The 23,717-nt window shown below is 36.3% G+C and overlaps 1 protein-coding gene across 2 annotated transcripts in view; it reads right to left on the bottom strand.

Annotated features, from left to right (window-relative positions):
* Positions 1 to 23,717, bottom strand: part of NRDC (nardilysin convertase) — a 101,291-nt gene that overhangs the window by 60,008 nt on the left and 17,566 nt on the right. Inside the window, exons 2-6 of one of the 2 annotated variants that reach the window (XM_014793780.2) lie at positions 7,389 to 7,713; positions 4,227 to 4,360; positions 3,289 to 3,358; positions 3,051 to 3,132; positions 1,807 to 1,960 (exon numbers count right to left, since the gene is read on the bottom strand). In XM_014793780.2, coding sequence (XP_014649266.1) covers positions 1,807 to 1,960; positions 3,051 to 3,132; positions 3,289 to 3,358; positions 4,227 to 4,360; positions 7,389 to 7,713 — 765 coding nt within the window. The remainder of the gene's footprint in view (positions 1 to 1,806; positions 1,961 to 3,050; positions 3,133 to 3,288; positions 3,359 to 4,226; positions 4,361 to 7,388; positions 7,714 to 23,717) is intronic. The other variant, XM_014793781.2, reaches the window with a different exon arrangement.

Here is a 23,717-nt window from a genome sequence, read left to right as displayed (position 1 = left end):
TGTCCCTCATTTCTTTAAAAACAGAAAGTACAATCACTTTTATAATTTGTGTCTAACCATTCCAATGTCTAAGATTTCTAAAGCATTAGAAATCTTTTTCTGTTATCTGTTCTCACTCGTGTTGTCTTGTTTTCTTGTGTGCCTGCTTATGTTTGACTGAACGTCGTCATTTTACTTGAAAAATTATTATAGGAGCAATGTAAGGGCTAGGATGAAGCATTTTCCTCTTGAGAGAATTTGTGTTTGCTTTTCTCAAGAGAACACTACCAGTTCTGGCCCATGTTAAATCACAATCAAGGCTTGACGTTCATCAGAAGACTCAGGCATTTTGAAAGTAGGCTGTAATTCCTCAGGATGGCTGGTCCATTTCCTCAACCAGAAGGTGAAGTCTTTTAGAGTCCCAGCTTATTATGAGGAGGGTCTCCTGTAAAATATCCCACTTTGTGGACATCCTGGGCTTTGATATTTCTTGCCCTTGCCCTGAAATACTGATAAAGCAAAGATCAAATTTATTGAAATTAGCAAATGCCACCAGGGCAAAAGCAGCTTCCATTCTTATTTACTTACTGAAGTAAAAATTCAGTCATTTCCTCAACTTTTTACTTAAATGATCCAAAATACTAATAAACAATATGACCTGTGTGAAGAAACTGGATTTTACTGACCTATTAAAAAATACTGGCACTTAATCCATGCTATATAAGAGTACTTTGCAAATAATCCAAAGACTGTTTTCTTACTAATTGTAGAAGTATAATATTATCATATTTAGTATAGTATATGCAATATTTAATATTCTACCACTAACTACTGTTTATGGCATTGAATTTATGATCTGATATTCTTATTAATTTCTCCTATTAATGCAGTAGCATTCTTCTTATTAATTCTGGCCAGTTCTTTTTTTCTAAAGTAGAAATAAATGTGTAATAAATATGTAAATATCTTGATTTTCTGAAGCAGTCCTTAGATCAAAAATGTATAGAACCTCTTTGAGAAGAAATAAAACAAGTTCTTTAACTAGACTTTACATCAAGTTTCATCATCTCTGAGGTGGTCAGAATTTATTCAACATATCCTTTGTCTATTCTTTTTTCCAGTGAAGTGGGTTTTTTCCTTCTTTGTATTTGGACATAACCAAATTTTTGTTTTGTTTTTAACCAAATAAAAAGTCATGAGAATTCAGCTTGTCTACTGCTTAAGATTTCTTCACACATATAAAGACCCGTTTGGATTTTGTGAATCTTGGGAACTAAGAACTTTGAAAACAAGAGCAAACATGCAGTCATCCTCAGAGTATACCATCTAAGGCTATACCATCTAAGTTTGTGTAAGTACACTCTATGATGTCACACGACGACGAAATCGCCTAACGACACATTTCTCAGAACAACTCTCCGTCATTAAGCAATGCATGACTGTATGTTAAAAAATACAGATAGCTATATACCAAAACATTAACCATGGTTACCTCTAGATTATAAAATTAGGAGCAATCTGTTTTTCCATATTTTCTACTAACTTAGAAAAAATAATTGCAATAATGAGTCAATAGAGAATACATTATTTACAAAACTCAAAAGGTGTTAAGGGTTTCAGTTTAATCTTCAATACAAAAACTAAGTATTACAGAACAAGAGCCAAGGTGTATTTAATAGTTTGCTCTTTTCTCCAAACCAAGTATTGTAACAATTCTACAGAATTAGCGTACTGCTTGAAAAGAAATATCATAGAACAATGCCCAATATTTCCATTTGTAAGGTGGCATTAGATAATTAAAATAAAAATACATTTTGAGTTAGTTACCTATCCAGGGCTTCCTTGAAGTATTTTCTCTGGACATCAAACTGAAAGACTGTACGTTCACAATCAGTTGAAGCATTATCACTACCTCCATGTTTCTTCAGGAAGGCATCAAACCCATTCTCATCTGGATATTTCAAACTACCCATGAATACCACTAAGTGGAAAGAACACAAAGTCACAGAACACAAAGATATAGACAATGTTTTTATTTTCAAAGTAGAAATTTCTCATATGCAAAAAAAAAAAAAAAAAAAAATGGAAGAAAATATACCAACACATTAACAATGATTATGTCTGGATAATACTTACTTTCTTCATTATACTTCTGTTATTGTAATTTTCTATAATGCCCATATATTACTTTTACACCCAAAAAAACTAAACTTTTTTCTTTTCCAGAGGAAGATTTGCCCTGAGCTAACATGTGTTGCCAGTCTTCCTCTATTTTGTATGTGAGCCACTGTCACAGCATGGCCACTGATAGACGAGTAGCGTTAGGTCCCCACCCGGGGAACTGAACCCGGGCCACTGAAGCGGAGCGCACTGAACTTAACCACTAGGCCATCAGGGCTGGCCCTAAACATTTTATTTTTAAAGAAAGAAATATAGAATTTGTTTGTAAAAAAGGTTAAAATGTAAACATAAGCATATATGCAGATTAATTGCTACTATAAAAACCCATAAGGTGAGAAGTTTACCCTCAAATAAGTTACAAAATAAGAATATTAAAAAAAAGTGTAATTTCAGGAAAACAAATATGGATTTAAATATTTATAGCTGTATGGCATCCACATAGGTTTCACTTAGGTACATTCATAATTAAAGTGAAGATTTTGTATTTTGTTTTGGTATTAATCATGCCTTTTTATTTACTGTATTTCTGATGCTTTAACATCTTGGGGCCTTGCTAACCCTGGAAGAGACTGCCCCTCCCAAGGCTATAGCCTAAATTCCTAGACATTGGCAATTGTTTCCTGATCTGTTAGCCTTACCACACCTGAATAATGATAAAATCTACATTTTAAAATAATTTTCTAAGTGGTTTCATTCTAATCCTTAAAACAAGTACACTCAAGGAGATTAAAATTGTCTTCCCCTATGATATTCATAAAGATTTTTTCTTAGCCTTTTCTCTTCTTAAACATATCATACTTCTATCAAACCAGTTACTTATCTTCGAAATCAATTCATACAAATTTGGAGGAAAAAACATGTCCGGGAATGATATTTTACAAAGATCTTACTGTGCTCCAAAAAGTGTGCCAGCCCTGGCAGGTCATCCGGATCAGCAAAACTCCCAACTCCAACACAAAGAGCCGCTGCAGACTGGAGTAAGTAGAACACATACAAACAGTGAGTCAACCCTAAAGGAATAAGCGTGTGGTCTCATCTTAAGGATTCACTTGGAGATGGATGTTTTCCAATAGAAAGTATCAAAATTCTTTCCCTGAGAATCAGGAGGAGCAGCAAAGTGAAACTCACCAGAACTGTGTCAGTTTCACCCTGCTGCTCCTCCTCTTGCCATCCTGCCAAATGCTGAACAGGTGCAGACCTAAGGGAAAAAGCAGAAACAGACAGAAAAAAAGGAAGGGGGACTGGCCAACCTACCCAAATATCATTTCGTGTCAACATTTCAGAGTTCTGAACCAAGTCTGCTTCCTGATTTATCAGATTTTGGAAATGTGCAGAAGTAGTATATCTAGGTAGATTATCTCTAAAGATCTCTAAGCAATTAAAAGCTCTATGTTCAGTAACTCAGTTACTAGATGTGAAACTTCTCAATGTTACTCAGAAAATTTTTTTTATTAAAACAGAGTGTAAAATAATATGTCAGGAAAACATCTAACAAAGATTATAAGTCAATGGTTAAAAAAGAAAATTTTTCGCTATTAAAAAACTACAAAACTAAACTTTAAAGAGGCTTTTTAGTTCTTCATATCTTATTGAAGATACACAGAATACATTACTTATCAGTTTTTAACAAAAGAGATGGTCAAGAGGTACACCAAACTCCTCCTGACATTATTAGGGCATACCATTATGTCATTGTAAGTTCAAAGATACAAAAAAGGAGAGAAAAACAGTCAATTCGAATCCTTGAGCATAGGAAATTAATTATTAACTTTCTCAAATTTTAAAAATGTCAATTTTAAAGAGTTAACACATTTGGTGACACATTGTTTTGATAAATGGTTACCCTCTTAGAAGGAGAGACTGAAAAATTAGTATGTACCTGGTAAAAAGTCTAACCATGTGTCAGAAAACAAAAGTATGTTTTTAGAAGAACCAAACAGCCTCATTTGATACTGTAAATTCCATTTTGAAGGCTTGGGGACATAAACTCAGTTATAACATGGGAGAATATCCACTTCTTCAAACCACAGTCTAACCTGTTCTGTGATGTTTAATAGGTGCCTAACCTGCTTTCAGCTCCAACTACCCCATAAAGATTTCTTGTCTCGACCAGCAGGGTTGAAGATATTTTTGTATAAGTTGACTTAAACCACAGTCTATCAGTCAGCTTTGACCACAGCAAAAACAGGCTCTGCGATTGCTAGAAAAGAAATTCATACTTGAGAATTATCTACCCAAGAAATTCATACTTGAGAAATTCATACGTGAGAATTGACTTAAGAAAGCCCTGAACAAATCATAATTCAGTATATATCATACTTAAATTTCAATCTTTTTAATTCATCAAGCCTTTCAGATCAAGAACAACTTTCAGGAGGAGGAAAACGGAGGGGGATAAAAATGATGCCTCAGAAAAGTAGTTAACTTAATTAGGTAAATGAGGGCCGGCCCTGTGGCTTGGTGGTTAAGTGCGCGCGCTGCGATGCTGGCGGCCCGGGTTTGGATCCCGGGTGCACATCGAGGCACCACTTCTCTGTCCATCCTGGGGCCGAGTCCCACATGCAGCAACTGGAAGGGTGTGCAGCTGTGACATACAACTATCTACTGGGGCTTTGGGGGCAAAAAATAAATAAAAAACCTTTAAAAAAAAAAAAAAATTAGGTAAATGATCTCTAAAACCTCGAAGTTTTTTTCTTCCCACTTTTTTTTATTAATTCTCATATTTACCTTAAACAAGGTTCACATTTTTCAAATAAAAATTAAATCATAAAAATCCTATACTACACACTGCAAAACCCTATACTACTCTGAAGTCACCTCTTATCTAGATTATAGACTTTATTTCCGTTTTGCAGACACTTATTCATTCAATAAATATAAACCATTTTCCATTCTTAGAATCATAGAACCTTTCCTTTCACTAGTGTAACCACTGCATCTGAATCAACACAATTTGATCGCTTCATCAAAAACTACATTGGGTTCCAGCATTCTTTCCTAATATGATCCAGAAAATTAGCTATCAATATCTTATGAGGGAATATATCACACTGAGTTCTCAGAAAACAAAGGCAGCATCTAATTTTTTAATGATCACTAGAATCTGACCCTGCTGCTTCTAGAAGAGGTAAACATTTAGAGTTTGATCCACCTAAGCAAAATAAAAAGGGGTACCAAAAATACTGGATGCACATCTTCATTTGTCAAAGGGGTTTACAATTGCTGTATAAACCTAAGGTATTTTATTGTCTTGACAATAAAATTGGCTCTGAAAACAATTTTTTAATTTAACCCTAGACTTTTGCTTATCAGTTGACCCAAGATATAAAGAAGTCCAAAGCACGGGAAAAGCTGATAAAAAGAGATAAAGAAAGTAAGTTATAGATAGGAAATATTCACTTATGAAGATATAACAGTCTTAGAGCTAAAATAGGCCTCAAAAATTATGTAATCTAATCCTCTTGTTTTAGAAACGAGAAAATGAAAAGGCCTAAGATCATCCAGAAAGATAGAGAATTAGACAGAGCCAGAATTAGAACTCAGGTTTCCTGTCAGTGTTTCTTCCACTCTGTGACTTTTATAATTTCTTCCTTTCTACTATTGCTCTATTTGGAATTATGATATCTATTTTAAATTAAAAGTGAATTTATTAATTCTCAATTTATTTATAAAGACCTTAGTATAGACAATCAAGTGACAGATATATACTTTTGTGTGTGTGTGTGTGTGTGTGTGTGTGTGTGAGGAAGATCAGCCCTGAGCTAACATCCATGCTAATCCTCCTGTTTTTTTTGCTGAGGAAGAGCAGCTCTGAGCTAACGTCTATTGCCAATCCTCCTTTTTTTTTTCCCCAAAGCCCCAATAGATAGTTGTATGTCATAGTTGCACATCCTTCTAGTTGCTGTGTGGGATGCAGCCTCAGCATGGCCAGAGAAGCGGTGCATCAGTGCACACCCGGCTGCCAGTAGCGGAGCGCGCACACTTAACCACTAAGCCACGGGGCTGGCCCTACACTTTTTTTTTTTTCTTCAGTATTTTGGTTTTCATCTCTAAAGCTTTCCAAGCTAAAACCACATGGCCTATCATGCTACTCCAAAACGGGCATCATTTAGAATCTGAATAGCAAGGGGCAAATAGTTTCTTAAAAATATGACTCAGTTCCCCCAACAACTTAGTGAAAGAACTGGCACAATCTTCTATAAAAAAAATATTATTTTCCAGGAAGAGTGACTATCAAAGGATTTATTTAAAACATATCTACTACTTGTATCTCCCATCTTTACATCTTTGAAGGCTGACCACTTGACAACATAATAATTTGACATCTAGATTTTAGTCTTAATAATCTGAACTTTACTTCACTTGTATGCAGACTACACCATGTTGAATGTATTACCAACATTCAAGAAACGAGCTTTAACAAACATTTGCTGATCAATTCCACTGTATGCCTCCAAAATATTATCCTCTAATATAGGTACTACCTACTGAAAAATGGAGGCATGCTTTAAAAGATATACATTAGCTCAGGGCTGATCTTCCTCACAAAAAATAAATAAAAAAATTTTAAAAATTAAAAAAAAAAAGATATCCAGAGAGGAAAATTCTCCATATCAAGCCCTATTTATCTATTCATTTACTGTTATTATATATTATACTAACTAAGCTCAACTGCCCATTTCTATTTCAGGTCTTCCAATTTCCTTGTTATTTATCCAGACGTTTGGTGCTTTCCCATAAAAAGAGATAAATCACATTCAATCACCTAGATAGAAATTACCCATATGAGGACTCTTAAAAACATAGGCCCAGGTTAGGATTCTACACCAGCCCTGTTCTTTTTTCTTTTTCCAATCTCTCCAAGGATAATACACTCTCTTATTCCTCTATCCCAGGCTAAGAATTATACAGATCCTTGCTTCCTGGCACTTGCTATTAAAATATATAATGTGCACAAATACACATAAATTCAAATATTATCAGTGATTACCTCTGAGAGTTATGATTATGTGTGATTTTTATATTTTTCTTTATCTATTAGTTTCTATAATGAGCATTTGTCACTGTTATAATCAGAGCAAAACATTTTTAAAATGTAATCTTTTACTGAAGATCAAAAAGTAAACATATACTTCCTTTTTGCCATTAAGAAATAAATCATGAGTTTAGAACTTATCCCAAAGAACTCCCAAATTAGAAAAAGATACGATAAGGGACATGATTCACACCTGTTTTTCAGTGGTTTTCTTTCTAGCTTCTGCTCTCTCTTCTAATTCTTCCAATTCATTATCCTCAGTATCAAGATCATCATCATCATGTTCATCATCATCATCAAACTCATCTTCATCATCAAAACCTTCTTCATCATCGTCTTCTATTTCGGCTCCAGAATCTTCATCATCATCATCATCTTCTTCTTCTTCTTCTTCTTCTTCCTCCTCTTCCTCTTCCTCCTCTTCCTCTTCATCATCTGTTGCATCTCCCATTTTACCTTCCATATTACTTAGGTCTGAAATCAAAAGTGCCTGCAAGCCATTCCGTAATTTGATGTAACTAAAAGAAAAAAAATAATAATAATAACAAAATATTTTGAGTCAGGTATTCATTATGCTACACCAACACAAGTGATCAACTTAGCAGAATTAAAAAAAAAATCCAAGTACACACACACACAAAACAAACACTATTTTTAAACAAATAAAACTGGTTGCTTCTGGGAAGGGGAACCTCAAAAGCTTACCAGTGTCTGAGCAGCTGGTGGGAAAGGATGAGACACTTCACTGTTTGTAATTTTTAATTTTTAATTATGAGAATATATTTACCTATTCAAAAACCAAATTTTAGAAGTTAAACATATACAACAAACTCATCACTTGGCTTCCTTTACTATTTTTTTAGTTTATAAGTACCTAATAAACATTCTACCATAACAGAAGACTTAACTAAGAGAAACATATTCCTCAATATACAGAGTGGTCATGACAGCTTAAATATTAAAGCAAAATCTCATATATTTAAACTCTGCTGATTCCTTTCAGTACAATGTACTTGATATTTTTACCAGTCTCCAAACCTGTTTTTATGGGCTGAAAAAATGGCTACGTTTCTAAGAAAACTAAATCTCACAGATTGGTAGTAGCCCTGCAGGAAGATGATTATTCTATTTAGTAAAACTGCTATGCCAGTTTGATGACTGGGTGCCTACTACAAACGTCTCCCATTTATATTCATTCTTTCATGTGTTATTCAATAAGCATTCACTTAGCAGATTTTAATGTATCAGATACTTGCTACATTAAGGGTAAAAAGAATAAAACCACATTCCTCACCATCAGGCACTCACTGTCTAGTACAATACACTGCAATTAAGCCAGTACGATACAGAATGATAGAGTTAAACAGAGAATGTTAGAAAGAAGGAAGCAGTCAGAGAAGGCCTCTGAGACAAGGTACACTTAACTTGAGCCTTGAAGATAAAAAAAAAAGTTAGTTGGAGAGTGACATCAGCATCATGGTGGCATAAGTTGTTCCTTTTTTCTCTCTCCTTTGATTTACAATTAATTGGACATCTATAACCGAAAAAAAGTATCTCTGCACAGCATACCAGGACATCTAAGAGATTCATCCATCTGTCCACCCGAAAATGAGTAGACTGGACGATGGAGGAGGTTGCAAAGCGAGGGGAGTAGAAGTGGAGCCTGAGGCAGTGGCAGGACCAGCAGCAGGACAGCGCGATCTTCCTAGCAGAGGAGGTAGAGGCCAAAGGTGGTGAGTGGCAGGTCTACCGGGCCATGCACTTTGCAGCTGAAAGGACTCATTGCTGTCTGAGGAAAAACTGCAGTGACTGAGGGGAGGGAAAGGAAAGGGAAGAAGGCAAAGAGAACTGAAGGGAAGTGTCTCCTGCTGCCTGCCCTGGGATTCTGGCAAGAGGAATGCCCAGGGACCACTGCGACACTCCCAATCGAGGATCCCCCTAACAGGCTGTGGGCAGACCCAAAGCCCCAAGCGCTAGGCATACACCTCCTGCCACTCTGCCTCCACCCTTTTCTTGTCTCTGTCAGCTTTTTTTTTAATATGCATGCTCCCAACCTTAGCAGTGAGTCAGCTTTGTAAAGAGAAACCAAAAACTTGTGCTATATAGTAAAGGCTCCTAATCACCAACTTGTTGAACTTTAAGAATCAAAGTAAACAAAGCCTTGCCTAAATAAGAAAGGTGTTTGCTATTTCAAATATGGCAGTGGAGGTACTTTTCCTCAAACACCATGAAAAACCACAGTAATAAGGTATCACAAAAAGAAAATGACAATTTTCCAGCAACCAAACCCAAAGACATGGAATATTACAATCTAACTCATAAAGAATTCAAAATAGCTGTTATGAAGAAATTCAGTGAGCTACAAGAAAACTCGGAAAGACAATACAATGATCTCAGGAATGAAATTAATGAGCAGAAAGAGTACTTGACCAAAGAGATTGAAATTCTAAAAACAAACAAATCATGGAGCTGAAGAACCAAATAAATGAGAGGAACACATTAGAATGCATTGGAAATAGAGCAGATCAGACTGAAGAGAGAATTAACAAGCTAGAAGATAGGAATCTAGAAATGATTCAGGTGGAAGAGGAGAACTAACATTTTTAAAAAGTGAAAAAACTCTACGAGAGCTATCAGACTCCATTAGAAAAGCTGACATAAGAATAATGGGTATACCAGAAGAAGAAAAGAGGGAGAAGGGGGCAGACAGTTTATTTCATGAAATAATAGCTGAGAACTTCCAAGACCTGGAGAAGGAACTGGATATACAAGTCCACAAAGCTAATGAAACATCTTATTATCTCAACACAAAAAGACCTTCTCCAAGAGACATTATATTAAAACTGTCAAAGTCAATGACAAAGAATTTTAAAGGCAGCCAGGAGAAAAAAGACAGTAACCTACAAAGTAATCCCCATTAACCTAGCAGCAGATTACTCAGCAGAAACTCTACAGGCCAGGAGAGAGTGGAATGACATATTCAAATATTGAAAGATAAAAAGTGCCAGCCAAGAATACTCTATCAAGCAAAGTTATCCTTCAGATATGAAGGAGAAATAAAGGCTTTCCCAGAGAAACAAAAGCTGAGGGAGTTTACCATCACTAGACCTGACTAAAAGAAATGTTGAAAGGAGCTCTTCAACTGAAACGAAAAGAAAAAAGTTCACAAAACTCTGATTAAGGTGTTACATAGTCAGAATCAGAAAACTGTAACTGTTTTTAGAATAGTATATTAAACTCTTAATTATAGCATAAAAGTTAAATGAAAAGAGAATTAAAAATAACTATAGATACTACACCTCGGTGAAGAAATTACATATAAAGAGATACTTTGTGACATCAAAAACACAAAAGAGGGTCAGCCCCCTGGCGTAGCAGTTAAGTGCGCACGCTCTGCTGCTGGCAGGTGGAGTTCAGATCTCGGGCAAGCACCGACGCACCACTTGTCAGGCCATGCTGTGGCGGCGTCCCACATAAAGTGGAGGAAGGTGGGCACGGATGTTAGCTCAGGGCCAGTCTTCCTCAGCAAAAAGAGGAGGATTGGCGTGGATGTTAGCTCAGGGCTGATCTTCCTAAAAAAACACACAAAAGAGGGGCTGGTCCAATGGCATAGTTGTTAAGTTCATGTGCTCCGCTTTGGCAGCCCGGGGTTCACAGGTTCGGATCCTGGGTGCGACTAACGCACCGCTTGTCAAGCCATGCTGTGTTGGTGTCCCATATAAAGTAGAGGAAGATGGGCACAGATGTTAGCCCAGGGCCAATCTTCCTCAGCAAAAAAAAACAGGAGGATTGGCAATGGATGTTAGCTCAGGGCTAATCTTCCTCATAAAAAAACAAACAAACAAAAAACACAAAAGGAAAAGAGAAGAGTAAAAAGATGAAACCTTTATAAGCAAATGAAGATAAATTGCTATCAGCGGAAAAAGGACTATTTTACCCATGAAGTGTTCTATATAAACCTCATGGTAACCACAAAGCAAAAATCTAGAGTAGAGACATGAAACATAAAAAAATGAGAGACTGAGGAAATCACCATGGAAAACCACCAATTTACAAAGAGAAACAGAAACAGAAGGAAAAAGAAACAATAGAAAGACAAAAAACAGAAGGCAAAAGATAAAATGACAATAGTAAATCCTTACATATTAATAATTACACTAAATGTAAATGGATTGCACTCACCACTCAATAAACACAGAGTGGCTGGATGGATTAAAAAACAAGACCCATTTATATGCTGCCCACAGGAGACTCATCTCATCTCTAAAGACACACATGGGTTCAAAGTAAAAGGATATAAGATGATAGTCCAAGCAAATGAAAACCAAAAGAAGGCAGGCATAGCCTTATTTAATTAGACAAAATAGACTTCAAGCCAAAAAGGGTAACAAGAGACAAAGGTCATTACACAATGATAAAGGGGTCAGTACCTCAAGATATAACAATTGTAAATATATATGCTCCCAACACCCAAGCACTGGAATATATTAAGCAAATAATAACAGATCTTAAGAGAGAAATAGGCAATACAATATTTATAGTGGACTCAATACCTTACTATCAGCAATGAATATATCCTCCAGACAGAAAATCAACAAGGAAAGGTTGGAATTGAATGATACTTTAGAATAAATGGACTTAGTAGACATATTCAGAACATGCAATCCAACAGCAGCAGAATACACATTCTTCTCAAGTGCACATGGAACATTCTCCAGGAGAGATCACATGATAGGCCACAAAACAAATCTTAGCAAATTTAAGAAGATTGAAATCATACCAACTATCTTCTTTGATACCACAATGGTATAAAACTAGAAATCAATATCAAGAGGAAAGTGAGAATATCTACAAATATGTGAAAACTAAATAACACACTTCTAAACAACCATTGGGCCAAAGAAGAAATCAAATAGGAAACAAAAAATTGCCGTGAAAAAACTGAAAATGGAAATACAACATATCAAATATTGTGGGATGCAGCAAAAGTAGCTCTAAAAGGAAAGTTTCTAGAGGCTGGCCTGGTGGCGTAGTGGTTAAGTCATGTGCTCTGCTTCAGTGGTCCGGGGTTTGCAGGTTTGAATCCCAGGCACAGATCTATGCACCGCTCATCAAGCCATGTGTGGTGGCATCCCACACACAAAATAGAGGAAGATGGGCATAGATGTTAGCTCAGGGATAATCTTCCTCAGCAAAAAGAAGAAGATTGGCAACAGATGTTAGCTCAGGGCCAATCTTTCTCACCAAAAAAAAAAAAAAAAAAAGGAAAGTTTATAGCAATAAATGCATATATTAAGAAATTAGAAGGTTCTCAAATAAACAACCTAACTTTACACCTCAAGGAACTAGAAAAAGAAGAACAAACTATGCCCAAAGTTAGCAGAAGGAAGGAAATAATAAAGATCAGAGTGGAAATAAATGAAATAGAGACCAGAAAAACAATAGAAAGGATGAAAAAACTAAGAGCTGGTTCTTTGAAAAGATAAACAAAATTGACAAACCTTTAGCTGGACTACGAAAAAAGAAAGACGACTCAATTAGAAATGAAAGAGGAGACATTACAACTGATACTACAGAAACACATAGAATCATAAGAGGGGCAGGCCCAGTGGCGTAGTGGTTAAGTTCACGCGGTCCACTTTGGGGGACCGAGGTTTGCCAGTTCGGATCCTGGGCACGGACCTACACGCTGTTCATCAAGCCATGCTGAGGCGGCGTCCCACATAGAGCAACTAGAAGGATGTACAACTATGACATACAACTATCTACTGGGGCTTTGGGGATAAAAAAAAGGAAAAAAAAAGGAGGAAGATTGGCAACAGATGTTAGCTCAGGGCCAATGTTCCTCAAAAAAAAAAAAAATCCTCTCTTTCTTAAAAAAAATTAAAAAAAAAAAGAATCATGAGACACTACTATGAACAATTATATGCCAACAAATTACATATCTAGAAGAAATGGATACATTTGTAGAAACACAACCTACCAAGACTGAATCAGGAAGACACAGAAAATCTGAACAAACCAATAATGAATAAAGAGATTGAATCAGTAAACAAAAGACTCCCCAAAAGAAAATTCCAGGACCAGATGGCTTCACTAGAGAATTCTACCAAATATTTGAAGAAGAATTAACACCATTCCTCTTCAAACTCTTCCAAAATATCAAGGAGGAGGGAACTTCCAAACTCATTCTACAAAGCCAACGTTACTTTGATACTAAAACCAGATAAGGATACCATAAGAAAAGAAAACTATAGACCAATATCCCTGATGAATATAGATGCAAAAATTCTCAACAGAATATTAGCAAACTGAATTCAAGAACACATTAAAAGGATTATACACTACGAACAAATGGGATTTATCCCTGAGATGCAAGGGTGATTCAACATACCCAAATCAATTAGTGTAATGCACTACATCAATAAAATGAAAGATAAAAATCACACGATCATCTCAATAGACAAAGAAAAAGCATTTAACAAAATACAATATCCTTTAATGACAAAAACCCTTAACAGATTGGGTATAAAAGGAACATACCTCAACATAATAAAGGCCTTATACGACAAACCCACAGCTAACATTATACTCAATGGAGAAAAATTGAAAGTGTTTCCCCTAAAATCAGGAACAAGACAGGGGGCCCACTCTCATCACTCCTATTCAGAAGTCCTAGTACTGGAAGTCCTAGCTAGAGCAATTAGGCAAAACAAAGAAATAAAAGCATTCAAATCTGAAAGGAAGAAGTAAAAGTGTCACTATTTGCTGATGATATGATCTATAGAATTCCAAAGAGTCAGTCAAAAAACTATTGGAATTACTCAACAATTTCAGTAAAGTGGCAGGATATAAAATCAATGTATAGAAATCAATTTTATTCCTTTCCACTAATGAAGAAGCATCTCAAAAAGAAATAAAACTATCCCATTCACAATAGCATCAAAAACAATAAAATACTTAGGAATAAATTTAACCAAGGAAGTAAAAGATCTGTAAAATGGAAACTACGAGACTTTGCTGAAAGAAACTGAAGAAGACACAAATAAATGGAAAGACATCTCATGTTTATGGATCAGAAGAATTAATATTGTTAAAATAGCCATACTATCCAAAGCCATCTACAATTCAACACAATCTCCATCAAAATATCGAAGGCATTCTTCACAGAAATAGAAAAAACAATCCTAAAATTTGTGTGGAACCACAAAAGACCCCAAATAGCCAAAGCAATACTGAGAAAAAAGAACAAAGACAGGGGTATTATGCTTCCAGATTTCAAACTACAGTCATGTGTTGCTTAATGACAGGGATATGTTCTGAGAAATGCGTCATCATTCGAACATCATAGAGTGTACTTACACAAACCTAGATGGTATAGCCTACTACATACCTAGGCTATTATATGGCAATAATACCTAGGCTATTATATGGCAATAATCTTATGGGACCACCATTGTATATGCAGTCCATCACTGACCAAAATGTCATCATGCAGTGCATGACTGTATATTATAAAGCCATAGTAATAAAACAGTATGGTACTGGCACAAAAATAGATACACTGACCAATGAAACAGAATAGGGAGCCCAGAAGTAAATCCCAGTATATACAGGCAACTAATATTTGACCAGAGAGCCAAAAATACCCAGTGGGGAAAGGACAGTCTCTTCAACAAATGGTGCTGGGGGGCCAGCCTGGTGGCGTGGTGGTTAAGTTCGCATGCTCTGCTTTGGCAGCCTGGGGTTCACAGGTTCGGGTCCCGGGTACAGACCAATGCACTGCTTGTCAAGCCATGCTGTGGCAGTGTCCCATATAAAGCAGAGGAAGATGGGCACAGATGTTAGCCCAGAGCCCGTCTTCCTCAGCAAAAAGAGGAGGATTGGCAATGGATATAAGCTCAGGGCTAATCTTCCTCACACACAAAAAAAAATGGTGCTGGGAAAAAGTGGAGACACACCTGCAGAACAATGAAATTGGACCCCCATTTCCCTATTCACAAAAATTAACTCGAAATGGATCAAGACTTAAACCTAAGACCTGATACCATAAAACTCCTAGAAGAAAACGTAGGGAAGAAGCTCATTGACACTGGTCTGGGCAATGACTTTTTTAACATGACACCAAAAGTACAAACAACGAAAGCAAAAATCAACAAATAGGACTCATCAAACTAGAAAGCTTCTGCATAGCAAAAGTTAACTACAATGAAAAAACAACCTACAGAATGGGAGAAAATTTTTGCAAACCATTTATCAGATAAGGGGTTACTATCCAAAATATATAAAGAACTCAGTCAACTTCATAACAAAAACCAAATAATCCAATTAAAAAATGGGCAGAAAAGCTAAATACACTTTTTACCAAAGAGGACATCAAAATGGCCAACACATGAAAAGATGCTCAACATCACTAATCATCAGGGACATGCAAATCAAAACCACAGTGAGCTATCACCTCACACGTTAGAATGGCTATCATCAAGAAGACAAGAGACAACAGGTGCCAGCAAGGATGTGGTAAACAGGTAATCCTTATATATCGTTGGTGGGAATGTAAATTGGTCTAACCTCTGGAAAACAATAAGGAGGTTGCTCAAAAAATAGATTTACCATACAATCCAGTAATTCCACTTCTGGCTATACACCCAAAGGAAATGAAAACAGGATTCCAATGAGATATATGCCCTCTCATGTTTATCGCAGCGTTATTCACAACAGCCAAGATATGGAAACAACTCAAATGCCCATCAACGGATGAATGCGTAAAAAAGATGTGGTATATATATATACAATGGAATATTATTCAGTTACGAGAAAGGAGGACACCTTTCCATTTGCAACAACACGGACAGACCTTAAGCACATTAAGCTAATCAAGATAAGTCAGAGAAAGATAAGTACTATATGATATTGCTTATATATGGAATCTAAAAAAGTTAAACCTGTAAAAAACAGAGTAAAATGGTGGTTACCAGGGGATGGTGGGGGGAATGGAGGGAATAAGAGTGCTCGTGTTTATGGGTATAAATCCATAATAAGTAGTAAATAAGCCATAGAGATCTAATGCACAGTATAATAAATATAGACAATAATATTGTACTATAATTACATAATGTGATAAACATCACTACATTGGCAATCGTATTACACTATATAAACGTATCAAAGTAACATGCTGTACACCTTAAACTTACCCAAAGTTACATCTGAAATTTATTCAATAAACAAAAAGAAAAAAAAAAAGAGTCTTAACAGAAACCGGGAAGAATAACATGCAAAGAAAGACAAAGAAGGGAGCCTCTGGCTCAAGAAGGAAGACTGAACAAATAAATTTATCTCATTTCCGTATCAAAAATCACACTTTAACAGGAAAAAAAATTTGTGGTTATTTTTTGTTTTGGTTTGTTTGAGAATAAAATCATGACAGACTTAGAAAACAGAAAAGGCCACTGTCAGCAAATCAGAAGTTTTTAGAAATTATTAGAAGATAATATGCAAATCTAATCAGAATAGTGGAGGAAAAAGAAAAGAGAACCACAGGCCTAAATACATGTGATAAGATATTAGTTCTTCCTGAGAAAGCCTAAGCTCCAGATCAATAAATGAAAAGAGTAGGAATAGCCTCAGGACAAGAAGCTCAATTATTAACTGAACTGGAAACAATCCAAATGTCTTCTGCCAACAGAATGGAAAAACTGTGGTATGTTCACACAATGGAATTTTTTTTCACATAATGGAATATTGTAAAACAGGGAAATACATAATCCAATAAAAAGCTACAACAATGGTGAATCTTAAAACATAATAATGAGTGAAAAAAGGAAATCAGAGGACTACACACCATATGGATACTATTTATATAAAGCCAAAAAACAAGCAAAAGTAAACAGCATATTGTTTAGATATACATATATATGTGATAAAACTTTTAAGCAAAGGAATGATAAACACAAAACTCAGAATAGTTGTTGTGAGGGGGAACATGGGAGGATACAGAGAGAGCATGGGGAAGGTGACGTAAGTAGATCTTAGTTTTTAAGTTGAGTGATCAGGTTATCCATTTTGGGGGTTTATTATCCACCACTTACATAAAAATTGCATGTTTTCTTTTGTATATATCAAATACTACAGTCTTACAAATTTCTTAAATGATAATTAAAGAACTTCATTCAGTAATAACTACCCCAGTCAGGCCATGCTCCTCCATGCCAAATAAGTAACCAAATAGCAGCAGTAGGACACATTAAAATGGAAGAGCTTGTTTTCTAAGAATGTAAACAATCTATCCAGAAATGAATTCTAGGATGAATCTTAGAGACAAAGAATCTTAGAGAGGCAGACATAAAGGCAGGTTAAAAAGGGGAGTAAAGGGGACTCTGCTCAGCTTTTGTAAAGTACATATTTTTACTAGCTTAAAATTCTCAAAAATAGAGAACGGAGGGGGGAAAAACACTAAAGGTATTCTACTTTCAAAATAATCCTATGCATCCTACTTCCAAAGTAAATCACAAATCTGATAACTTCTCATCGACTCCACAGCTACTTCCTTATTCCATGCCGTCCCTATCTCTAGTCTCCTTCTAACTGGTCTCCCTGTCCATTCTCCTTCAATACCCCAGCTTACCCTCCACCCCCACCCCATACATATACCTCCAGTCTATCCTCAGCAGCCTGAAGAAAGCAGATCAGGCATGTTCTCCCAAAAGTCACATGCTGAAGTCCTAATCTCTGATACCTCAGAATGTGACTGTATTTAGAAATGGGGCCTTTAAAGAGGTGACTGAGTTAAAAGGAGGCCATTAGGCTGGGGCCTAATCCAATCTGACTGGTGTCCTTATGAGGAAATTTGGACTCAAAGACACTGGACATGTGTGCACAGAGATGAAAGGCCATGTGAGGACACAGCAAGAAGGTGGCCATCTGCAAGCCAAAGAGAGGCCTCAGAAGAAACCAAACCTACTGACATCCTGATCTTTGTCTTGAGCCTCTAGAATCGTAAGAAAATAAATTCCCATTGTTTAAGCGACCCTGTCTGTGGTATTTTGTTACGGCAGCCCTAACAAATTAATACAAGTCCATTTCCCTTTTCAAAAACCATCAATGGCTTCCCATCATACTTGGAAGAAAATCCAAAATCCTTACCAGGGCCTATAAGGCTCCAGATAATCTGGCCCCCCACCACTTCTCCAACCTTCTTTCCCAGCAACTCTTCATGCTCTTTGCTCTGACCAAATGACTTCATTGTTGTTTCTTGAACATACCAAACAGGCTCCCACACCAGCACGCCTTTGTGCTTGCTATTCCCCCGGCCCTAAGGCCCTTGCCCTAGATACAGTATTTGCATGGCTGCTCTATCTCTTTGAACTCTTCGCTGAAATGTCCCCTTTTCAGAAATGTCTTTTCCGATCACACTATCCAAAAGAGCACCCGAGTCAATCTCTATCCTCTTTTATCCTGCTTTAACTTTTTTCGCGATTTATCATTACTTGGTTTTTGTTTTGTTTTTTTTTTAATTTTCTGTCTGCACCTTTAGAAAGTTAGCTCTGAGGGCAGGGCTTTTTGTTTTCTTCACTACTATATCCCCAGCACCTAAGACATCACTTAGCACTTAGGAAACATTTAAGAAACCTTTGTTGAACGAACAAAAGAATGTTAATGCCTAAATGAAAAGAATGAACAAAAGAATGCCTAATACATGATAGGTACTTAATATCTGCTAAAAGAAACAAAATATGAGATAAAATCTAACACCTAGTTTATAAAAATAAATAAAACCATGTGTACACACAAATTAAATGTATATAAAGGTATAACAAAAGAACTAACAGGATATAAACCAAATGTAACAGTATCGGGAGAGGAATAAAAGTAGAACAGGATGCAAGGAAGAACTTGCATGCTTTACTCTACAATTTCTATACTTTTTAAATCTTTTGTAATAAAAATATACACATTATTTGTATAATAAAAATAATTTCATAAAAATCCAAAACCCACTCCTTAACAAATTTAGCTTTATAGAGGATTAGCTTCCATAAAAAATCAACATCAAACCCATTTAAAGACAGTCATGGACAAAATGCTCTTTATCATCACTTCTATTCAACACTGTATTGGAAGTCTTAGATAACGAAAAAAGATCCAATATATAAATAAATAAATAAGAATTATGAGGCAAAGATATTGAAAGCTAAAGCAATTCATTGCAAAATATATGATTACCTAAAGAATGCAAGAGAATTAAAAAAAAAAAAACACTATAAGTTCTAAACAGAGTTCAGCAAAGTATCCAAATCAAGAACCATGAACAAAAATCATGAACTTTCCTATATATCAAAGGTAACCAATTAAAATGAGATTTAAATAAAAGATTCTATTCACAAAAGCAAAAGAAACTATAAAATATCAAAATATATACCTAATAAAAATAGATCACATTTTAAATGTATTAACTTATATGTCTTAACTCATTTAATCCTCACAATAACCCTAATAAGTTACTATTCCCACTGTATAGATTAGGAAACTGAAGCACAAAAAAGGTTTTTTATTTGCCCAAACTTATTTAGCAGGACTGAACCCAAGTAGCACAGCACTAGAACCCATTCTTTTCCCTACTACTCAACACAGCCAATATAAGGAAAACTAGAAAACTTCACAGCAGAAAATAAAAGACCTAACTAGTCATACCATGGTGTTGGGTCGGAACACCCAATATTGCAAAGATATAAATTCTTCCTCCAAATTAATCTATAAATTCAAGGCAATTCCATTAAAAAATCCCAACAAGATTTTTTTGTAGAACTTAACATACTGATTCTAAAATTTATGTAGACGAGAAATACAAAAATGCCAAGAACATTTTGAAAAAAGAAAACAATGAAGGGGAACTGCATTATCAATTATAAAAATACAGTCTTTTAAAGCAATTGAAATTAAATAGTGTACTGGTACAGAAACACCTACAGATAAATGAAAGAGAACAGGTTACAGAAACAGAGCAGTGTTTATAATACTGTTGCAATACTTTATTATGCTTCAATAAATGATGCTGAAACAATAGGCAATTCATTTAGGGAGAAAAATAGCCACCTCTACCTTACACTCAACACATAAAATTCCAGAGAGATTATAGGGCTAAAAGGAAATAATGTTTTAAAAGTATTTAAGAGACGGGCCAGTACGGTGGCGTAAGCGGTTAAGCGCGCGTGCTCCGCTGCAGCCGCTGGGGTTCGCTGGTTTGGATCCCAGGCGCACACCAACGCACTGCTTGCCAAGTCATGCTGTCGTGGCATCCCATATAAAGTAGAGGAAGATGGGCATGGATGTTAGCCCAGGGCCAGTCTTCCTCAGCAAAAAGAGGAAGATTGGCATGGATGTTAGCTCAGGGCCGATTTTCCTCACAAAAAAAAAAAAAAGTATTTAAGAGAAAATCTTGTTATAATATTGGGGCAGGGGCCGGCCTGGTGGCGTAGTGGTTAAGTTCACACACTCCACTCTGGCAGCCCAGGATTCGCAGGTTCGGATCCCGGGTGCGGACCTATGCACCGCTTATCAACCCATACAGTGGCAGGTGTCCCAATATAAAAAAATTGAGGAAGCTGGGCACAGATGTTAGCTCAGGGCCAATCTTCCTCAGGAAAAAGAGGAGGATTGGCAATGGAGCTTAGTGCAGGGCTAATCTTCCTCACCAAAAAAAAAAAAAAAAAAAGAGGAGGATTAGCAACAGATGTTAGCTCAGGGCTAATCTTCATCAGAAAAAAATGAATAAATAAAAATAATAATAATATTGGGGTGAAGAAAATTTGTGCTAAACAAGACACAAAATCCAGAAGCTTACAAAGGGAAAAAATGGAAAGATTTCACTATGTTCTAATTTAAAACTTTTCTAAAACAAAACATCATAAACAAACTCAAAGACCAAATTGCATACTGAGAGAAAATATTAACAATACATGAGTTCCTTCAAATCAATAAGAGCAAACAAATAAAAACTAATAAAAATAGGCTTAAAAATATATACAAACATTTCAAGAAGAAATATAAGATGTCCGATAAATGATGCTGAACCTCACTAGAAATCAAAGATAATCAAATTAAAACACTGAAATATTTTTCATCCAGCAAATTAGCTAAATAAATAAGTAACAATTATTGCTATCCAGTACTGACAAGAGGACGGTATTCTCACACACTGCTTATGAGTCTCAATTGGTATAGTATTTTTGGAGGGGAATACGGCCATATCTATTTTCTTAAAATGTAAATTCTGCATATCTTTTAACCCAGTAATTTCATTTCTAGGTATCTTATGGAAATACTCACACACAAGCACAAAGATATGTCAACCAAGTTCACTGCTGCAACGTTTATGATAGGGAAAAACTGGAAATTACCCAAATGTCCACAGATAGGAGGATATGCAAACAAATTATCCTAAAGCCATACCATAGCATACTACATAGCCTTTGAGACCTCATTTTCATATATACAGAGAAAATAATTAGTGACTCAAGTTCTAGCCTTAAATTGTTATTTCTAGGCCTAGAGAGACAGTGCTAAATCATTCTAGGTCAAAAGAGGGTACCTGGAGGGGGCTTTGTAATTACATAACTTTTCATTATCTCCCCCTAAACAATGTGGGCTCAAATATTTACGTGTGTGTGTGTATGTGTGTGTATAAATATACATAACATTTTTTGGAGAGGTGGGACTCTTCTAAGATGTCAATCTTCCTCTAAGAAAACCTCTCTTCTAGCTTATTCAACCTGTCTTCTTTATTTGGTCATTCTCCTACTACTCCTATACTGACAATAAAGACTGAAGTAGATGTTCCAAACCATGTCCAAGAATCAAGAATATGGTATTTTTCTCTTTATAATAAAGTACCTACCCACTCATTTTTATTTGTTCCTTAATAAAATAAACCAACCTTCTGTGAAGAAGCCACTTTCAGTCACTAAAATTACCACAGTGAATAGCTCATGTATTTAAATCCAAAAATACTTAAGACCACAGAGGAGGTTGTGACAAGTTACATAATTACGAAGTAAGCCCCCCAAGTACCCTCTTTTAACCTAAAAAGATTTAGCACTGTCTGTCTAGACCTGGAATTAACAATTTAAGGCTAGAGACTTAGTTATTAATTACCCTATAGCACATTTGGAACTTCAGACATCTTTGCAGTTTAAATCTGCAGACCTGGCTTAAGAAGTCAATAAAAGCATTAAATATTGTTATGCCCACCAAAGCATTAAAAAAATCAAATCCCTGTTTAGCTTTGCCTATAACTCTAGGCCAGCTGCAACTCTGAAGTTAGAAGAGCCCATATGGTAAAGCTGATATAGCCTGCCTGAGTCAGCTACAGCCTTCTCACGCAAGCTGCGTTAGTTTAAAGCTGACCATACTCACTGCATGGTAAAATTTAGTTTTACCAAGCTCAAAATATCCATATGCCTCTCTACTTGTTAAAACATAATACCAAACTACCCCATTTAGGACCCACTAGAATCCCACTTTGCTCCTCAAATTGCAGTCCTTCCTCGTTTCTCAAAGTTTTTGCACCAGCTGTTAGATTATTAGGTGTGACTGATCATTTTAATAATGGCCCCCACTGTGATGTGGTCAATCTTCCCAGCAAGAATTGGAGTCTATTTTTCCCCATCCCTTGAATCAGGGCTAGCTTGGTCAACTTTGCCCTATACATTGTGCTGAAATTGATGTGTGACTCCTGGAGCCTAGGCCTCAAGATGTCTTGCAGCTAGCTTCTGCCTTCATTCTCTTGGCACTCAGCTATCATGTAAAGAGGTTCAAACTAGACTGTGAATAAGGAGAGATTACATGCAGAGAGAAGGCCCACCTTCTTGTTTTCCTCACCAAGGCCCTAGACATGTGACTGAAGCAATCTTAGGGGCCGGCCTGGTGGCACAAGCAGTTAAGTGTGCGTGCTCCACTGCGGCGGTCCGGGGTTCACCGGTTCGGATCCCGGGCACGCAACGATGCACCCCTTGTTAAGCCATGCTGTGGCGACGTCCCATATAAAGTAGAGGAAGATGGGCATGGATGTTAGCCCAGGGCCAGTCTTCCTCAGCAAAAAAGAGGAGGATTGGCATTGGATGTTAGCTCAGGGCTGGTCCTCCTCACAAAAAGAAGCCATCTTAGACCCTCTGGCTCCAGCCAACCCACCAAATGAATGCAGCCACAGAAGTGAGCCCCAGGTAAGAAAAACAAAAAAATTACCCAGCCATCCCACAGAACTGTAGTAAATAATAAATCATTGTTGCTTTAAGCCACTTAAATTTTAAGGTGGATTGTTACAAAGCAATACTAATACACCGGGAGAGCTCAAGTGATTGAGCAATTCCACTTCTGGATATATACCCAAATGAATTTAAAGCAGGGCCTTGAACAGGATTTATAAACCAATGTGCATAGCAGCATTACTTACTATAGCTAAAAGGTAGAAACAACCCAAATGTCTATCAAAGAATGAATGGATAAACAAATGTGGTATATACAT

Source organism: Ceratotherium simum, chromosome 22 (genome assembly GCF_057802395.1).
Source record: "Ceratotherium simum simum isolate JZ-2026a chromosome 22, ASM5780239v1, whole genome shotgun sequence".
NCBI lineage: Eukaryota > Metazoa > Chordata > Mammalia > Perissodactyla > Rhinocerotidae > Ceratotherium > Ceratotherium simum.
The sequence above is the reverse complement of the archived record's forward strand: the minus strand, read 5'-3'. Positions and strand labels throughout refer to the sequence as shown.